The 6,341-nt window shown below is 37.3% G+C and overlaps 1 protein-coding gene across 3 annotated transcripts; it reads left to right on the top strand.

Annotated features, from left to right (window-relative positions):
- The first annotated feature begins 275 nt into the window (after positions 1 to 275).
- Positions 276 to 6,117, top strand: odr4 (odr-4 GPCR localization factor homolog). 3 transcript variants are annotated; one of them, XM_017309809.2, is made up of 14 exons: positions 276 to 388; positions 763 to 862; positions 1,478 to 1,591; positions 1,780 to 1,872; positions 2,068 to 2,174; positions 2,255 to 2,291; positions 2,545 to 2,688; positions 2,775 to 2,870; positions 3,312 to 3,359; positions 3,949 to 4,068; positions 4,153 to 4,255; positions 4,540 to 4,743; positions 5,100 to 5,156; positions 5,750 to 6,117. In XM_017309809.2, exons 2-14 carry the CDS (start codon positions 764 to 766, stop codon positions 5,818 to 5,820), a joined length of 1,293 nt encoding a protein of 430 aa, XP_017165298.1. In that variant the 5' UTR covers positions 276 to 388; position 763; the 3' UTR covers positions 5,821 to 6,117. The 3 variants fall into 3 exon arrangements, with proteins under 3 accessions (XP_017165298.1, XP_008431889.1, XP_008431887.1); XM_008433667.3 differs by having other exon boundaries at positions 276 to 408; positions 5,103 to 5,156; XM_008433665.3 differs by having other exon boundaries at positions 276 to 408.
- The last annotated feature ends 224 nt before the right edge of the window (positions 6,118 to 6,341 follow it).

The following is a 6,341-nucleotide window of genomic DNA, read 5'->3' as shown; positions in this document are numbered from 1 at the left end:
CTGAAGCCACGTTAATAGATGTTACAGAAAATACAACTTAAACTTTCAAAATAAACCTTTTTGAGTTAAATGAATTATTTTCACTGTTAACAACAAGCACATGTGTTGACATCGACATTAATTTAGTTGAATTAAGTTCTTTATGCCTTAAAGTGTGACTTTTTAGGTGCATAACTACATCAAAACTATAGAATAAAACAAAGCGTTTGAGTCTTATTTTGAAGAAAACATGGAAGTGCTTTTTAATTTTAGATCTAGCTTGATAAAATACTTTGAGCCTTTCATAACGATATAAATATGCGACGGATATACGTCACAAAACAACTGTTGAATTTGTAGTTTTTTTCCTCCTTTTGCTTTGCTGACGAACCACAGCCAGTTGTCAGAGGTGATTATTGTAGCTTTCAGGTTTGTACACATTTCACATTTGCTCCTGTAAGGAATTTTATACACAGTGTGAAATTTATTGAACTGAAACTTGTGGGTTCTTTTTTATTTGTAATCGTTCAAAACTATAAATGTAGCAGGAACAACTGACTAGCTAGTAAGGTACACAGTCAGGTTCTTATAATCGATGAGTTTGAGTTTCCTTCACGTAATTCCGTGACAAAAGGGTGGGTTTTATTTCAAATTTAAACCTTTGTCTTATTTATTTGTCTGTTTTAGCGCTGTTCCAGTCCTCCACGTGTCTTTCCCACTGCAAACCAACAAACATAAAATATTAAAGCTCGTGACTCTATATAACTTTTCTTTCTTTCACAGTATGGGTCGGAGCTATATTGTTGAAGATGATGTGGAGGGATATCTGTCCAGACTATGTTCACTGCTAGCAGGTCCAGTCACAGGTCTGCTTATTGGACAGGTGGGTCTTTGCACTTGCACATACATTTCCCTACTTCATACTTATTTTAAGATTTCTCAGTGCAGTTTTGTGGCAGATCGACACAAAATTTTGAATATTTGCAAAGTGGAGCAGTCTCTGCCAGCTAAGCATAGCTAGAAACTAAATATTTAAATGTGAAAAGAAATTTTAATATCTCTAAAGAATCTCAGTTGGATTTTGTTGGATTTTGGTTTGAGCTTTGACTGGGCCGCTCTTAGACACAAATACGGCTTCCTTAGATACCATATTTTTGTAGTCCAAAAAGTACTATTTTTGTGCTTATTTTTGTTAATGACAGCTACTTTTCATGTTACCGTTTAATAGGATTGTCCCAAATTGTCCCAAATACATAATTTGGTAGATTTTCTTTTTAAAGTTGTTGAAAAAAGACACTGAAATTATTCAATAGAACTACAGAGTGGTGCCTGGATGTCAAGGGGCTAAATTTTTTAATCCGTTTCAGAGATAATGTCTTGTGTATATTTAAAATCTGTGCTTTAAAATGATTAATTATTGACATAGTTTAATGTTTTGTGAGCATGTTTTGTGTGTTGGGAAATAATATCAAGTAACATCAAGTACTAAATGTTTCAGAGCACGGTCCAAAGGGATTTTGTTGTTATGACAACAAGGACACCCCAAAATGACGAGTCTGCAGACGGCGGGAAGTCGGTGGACAAAGAGTGGGTGTCTGAGCACGCACGACAGGTAAGTACAAAGATTCACACTCAGCCACTGCACTTGTAGATGTTTTGAAGTCTTTTACATGAAAAGAATTAAAAAATGCATCCATAAAATATGAATCAGTTCTAGAGGTTTCACAGTATGCAACATGGAGAAGTCTGGCTGAATATTTGTCAGTATTTAAACATCAAGCCCTTGTTGATTGTTTCCAGGTATCCAGGATGCTGCCTGGAGGCCTGTCTGTGTTGGGAGTTTTTATAATCAGTGAGAGTGATGCCAAGGACACTCTAACCACACTCCGACAGGTAATGGGACATGGCGGATATTTTAAAAACGTGAAAATAGCTGGAAATGGTCAACTATTTACACCGATAAGAGAAGACATAACCTTATTAATCCTCCACCGTGGAAATTACAGTTGACATATCAACCCAAGAGTCTGAACGCTCTCTCTCTCTGTGTGTGTGTGTGTGTGTGTCTGTGTGTGTTTGTTTGGATAGTTGGTGTTTTCGGTGGAGAACCTGATCTCCTCGGAGCGGCTCTGGACGCCCGCTGATGATGATGTAACAGACTGCGTCACGCTGCACGTCAACCCCAAAACCAGGAAGTATCCTTTTATTCCCCACAGCCGTGTTGTTGTCTCTACCTCACACTGTGTGACGGTCTCTCTTTAACCTCTACCATCAGAACTGTCTGCAGAACGTTTGACGTCAAAGACCCCAAGGTTTGTGTGTATTTTGTCTTAAAATGCAGCGGCTTTGATCTGCAGCTGTTACAGTTAAACCGCTGTGCTCTCCTTCTATAAATGAGAACGTTAGTTAAAGCTTAACGATATCTTACAATATCGTGATTACGTTTTTTTGTCCATTACTACTTCTTTTCTGTTTAGCCTTAGTTCAGTTTAAATTTAATGCAGGGTAATGGAATTGTAAATTATGATCCGCTGAGTTATTTTATTTATTTTTTGTTTGTTTCAGAGTGTGGCCAAACCAGCAGACTGGAAGTACCAGTCAGGTGTGTGCTCTTCCTGGGCTACGGTGTCCTGTTGCCTGAGTGTAGACCTGATGGTACCACTCCCAGAAAACATGGCTTTCACAAGAAACATGAACGATTGCCTTAAGGTTAAAAAAAAGCACCTACTCTGATTCATGAAGCATTTCATACAGCAGCTTGAGTGGAACTGGTTTTAGCTTCTTGCTTGTTTCAGGAGGAGCTGAAAGTTTGGGCACAGCAGATTGAAAGGGGAGTTTGTCTCATTGATGGAAAGAAGCTGCCAGAGGACTCGGAGCTCAAAGCAGGACAAGTTGTGTAAACATAAACGCTACAAGTTAAGAAATCTACATGCACATAATGATAAAAACTGATTATTTGGAGTTGGATTTAATGGTGATTATTTTCACTGAAACTTTCAAGTTGACTTCTGCTACAAGTTTGATTAAACTTTTAGCTCTAATACATGCAGTGTTCTCCAACATGCTTAAAAATTAAGTTATTCTCCAACTTTAATGCATTTTATACTTCTATATAAAAAAACAACGTAAAATGCCTGGAATATCTACCATTTGTTTTGTAATAAGATCCTGCTAGCAAGTGAAGTCCATCTATTTCATGATGATTAATTAAAAATTAACACTCAGCAGAAAAAATAGAATAGCAAACAAACCTCTGGATATTTTGAGATGTATAATGTCAGATTATGTGTGAAAAAGTACATATTTTTTTAATCTACTTTGTTTCCCTCTAGAAAAAGAATGTGAGACAGACCATCTCAGCCCAGTTGCTTATCACACCGGTAAGACCCGCACAGCATGAGCCACATTTGTCTGCACTCCTGGTAGAGATGTCTAAAAAAGCTTCGTTTTAAAGTTGCATTAAAATCTTCTAATGAAAATTTTCAGTTAAGAGCATTTATTTGTTGAAATTAATTGAGTGAAACTAAATAACTTCAGGTTTACAAAGCGCGTTTCTGGACACTGAAAGATGCTTTGCAATGAAATCAGGAATTCAAAGCGAGCAGGATTTGCATGTTTTTTTTTTTGTTTTTTTTTATAGGAGTAAAAGTAATTTTACCATCTGTGATTCTTCAAATTAATCAGTTATTTTGTTAGGTTTAATCTAACTTTTCTTTTTCTCTTCCTTAATAAATGCACTCAATTTGGAGGATGTATTTTTCTAAAATTTTCATTGTAAAATTTTATTTGAATTAGTTTTAATTACTTTTTTTTTTACTATTTTACATCATTTCGAGGCATAGGAACAAATGGGGGTTACACAGAGAAATCTACTCTGTTGTACTTTGCAAAAACGTTCCGCTTTGAGTGAATAGAGATTCTGAGTAAAGTGATATTGGGTCCTTTACCTGGACCTCCTCTGCGTTGCAGGACGTCCAGACGGCAGCAGATGTGGTCCAGCGGTGCGGAGGCTGCGTGTCGGTCAGAGGAGCGATCCACAGCAGAGTTTTCCTTCACAGCAACAAACCAAAAGCTAAACTGGCTGAGAAGGTGATGCTTTTTACAGACTGACAAAATGCGTAATTTAAAATAATTTGTCAACTAGTTGTAGTTAAAAGTTTTTGTTATGAGCAGCTCCTGAAGAGAGATATCGTTTCTACGGTGGCCACGAGAGTTCAGATGCTGCTGGAGGAGCCGCAGAAACAAACTGAGGAGAACAAGGGCCGGAAACAGACTGGTATGAAGTCAAACTTCACATGGTGGACTCAGTTAGTTACATGATTATTGCTGTACGGATTTGTGTTTGAACTCGGGGCTGTGAGGAGATTCAGAATGACCCAATTCCACCAAATCCAGTTGGTTTAATGGCGTATGGCAGGTTGTTAGACCTGAAATGAAACATAAATTAAGTTATCTGAAGATATTGCAGTAGGCTTCCATTATCACAAAATCATAAAACTAAAGGAACGATGGATAGATTGTTGTTGTAAAAGACGTTTCTGCTCTTGTCTGTGGTTTCAGAGCAGACCTGCCTCCCTCGTCGTGTCTTCTGCCCAGTAAAATCCTCTGGCCCGCTGAGTGTGTGTGACTACCAGTTTAGCGACGAAGGATTGTCAGAAATGATCGACCGGTTCAAGGAGATGTTGGACATGGACGCAGCCGAGGAAGACCTGGACGCCACCCGGGAAATTATCGCAGAAGTCGTAGAGAGCGAGGCGACAGAAGGTACTAACAACGCTCTGCTGTGATTTGCTGAAAGGGTCTTTTTTATTAACTTTTTAAAAAACAAACAATATAGTCAAACAGGTAACAAATTTCTATATAAGGAAATTCAGTTGATTGCATCCAGTCAATAACTTACTACAATTCCTCATACTGACTCTGCATTATTGTTGCTTTGCTATACTGGTCTATAATAAGCAAAATTTACTGAAGCAAAACACAGAAACTTCTTTTCAAGCACAAATCTGATTCAAAGTTAAATAAATATCTCATTTTCACGCTGAATAACTTAGCTGTGAGTGCAGGTGTGATGTAACCATGGTTGCCTGATTCATTACATTTTATTTGTGTGTTTCAAGAAGAAGAACCAGCAGAAGAGAATGAGATGCTGGACCCCTGGAGAAACAACTACATTGGTGAGGTCCTTCTGCCTACGTTAGACCACAGCAGCTAATTCAGTTCTGCTGTTTTTACTTTGTTGTCTTGCTAACATGTTTTGCTCATCTTTTCTTCAAAATGAGCCTTAATAAACACAAAAAGGCAGTTTTCAAATAATGATTTTAGTTATTTATTAAGGGATACAATCTAGTCTCTGTGTTATAACACACATAACCCCAATTGTTTGTTACGCATTAATGCACATTTGTAGCATTTTAAACTGCTGCACCTGATTGAAACTATCGTTTCTTGAGGATCAGAACTCCATTCATCAAACTGAGCATTTTAGCAGCAATAACAACTCACACAAGCAGGGCATTTATTTCTGTATCAACCCACATACACATGGATACAATTAAAATCACTGTCAAAGGATGTTTAATTATAAAAGACTAATGAGGTTTTATTTATCTATTCTTTTGTCAAATGCATCCTATACCAGATAAAACCAGTTTACTTCAACTGTATGCAGGAATATTAAAGACTGGAAATCCTTCTAATCTATCAGTTTCTTTGTTTTAGAAATGGATTGCTGCATTAACATTTCAAAATCCTCCTCCTCCTTGTTTAGGTGTTGCCATGGCTACTGCTGTCGCCCTGCTGGCCTTGGCTGCATCAATTGTGTATCTCAGCGACGTCTGAGGCTCCGTCCAAACACTGAAATGAAGTACTTTGTGTCAAACACTTCTGGAAAATCTCTGACTGAATCAGAGAGCAGAAGAAGGCTTCCCAGAGGAGATGGCGACTCTACCCGTTTACGTGAACAGTTCTTGTTAAAATTGAACGTGTTTTACATTACATCCTATTTGGAGAAAAAGAGAGGCTTGGCATTAAACATAAAAAAAAGACACTTCTTAAGTTGCTAACCGTGGTGTAAAAAGTGTTTTTCTATTTTCTCAAACGGTGTTAAATAAAACTAAACATTTACAGAAATTCCTACATCTGTGTCTTGAGTTTTTCACTTTATTACATAAAAGGCATTGCTTTGGAACCTCAAAAATGATATTAACAATAATAATTGCTGTTATTAATAATAATAGTAATAGATGTAAAATAGAATAGACACTGAAAATAAAACTGTTGGGAAGACTTGTAAGTGCAGGAGGGGCTGCACGATGGAACAATGGTTAGCATTGTTGCCTTGCATCTCTAAATTGCTAAAT

Source organism: Poecilia reticulata, chromosome 17, assembly GCF_904066995.2.
Source record: "Poecilia reticulata chromosome 17, P_reticulata-male-v2, whole genome shotgun sequence".
In the NCBI taxonomy this organism is placed as follows: Eukaryota; Metazoa; Chordata; class Actinopteri; order Cyprinodontiformes; family Poeciliidae; genus Poecilia; species Poecilia reticulata.
Note: the sequence above shows the minus strand (reverse complement) of the source record. Positions and strands in the feature narration are given on the sequence as shown.

What these genes read in the sequence shown, in the direction of transcription:
- odr4 (XM_017309809.2), top strand. Translation starts at nt 764, where the DNA reads ATGGGTCGGAGCTATATTGTTGAAGATGATGTGGAGGGATATCTGTCC. An exon ending in TTGACGTCAAAGACCCCAAG is followed by an intron (nt 2,292 to 2,544) that starts GTTTGTGTGTAT and finishes TGTTTGTTTCAG; the next exon opens with AGTGTGGCCAAACCAGCAGA. An exon ending in CGGAGCTCAAAGCAGGACAA is followed by an intron (nt 2,871 to 3,311) that starts GTTGTGTAAACA and finishes GTTTCCCTCTAG; the next exon opens with AAAAAGAATGTGAGACAGAC.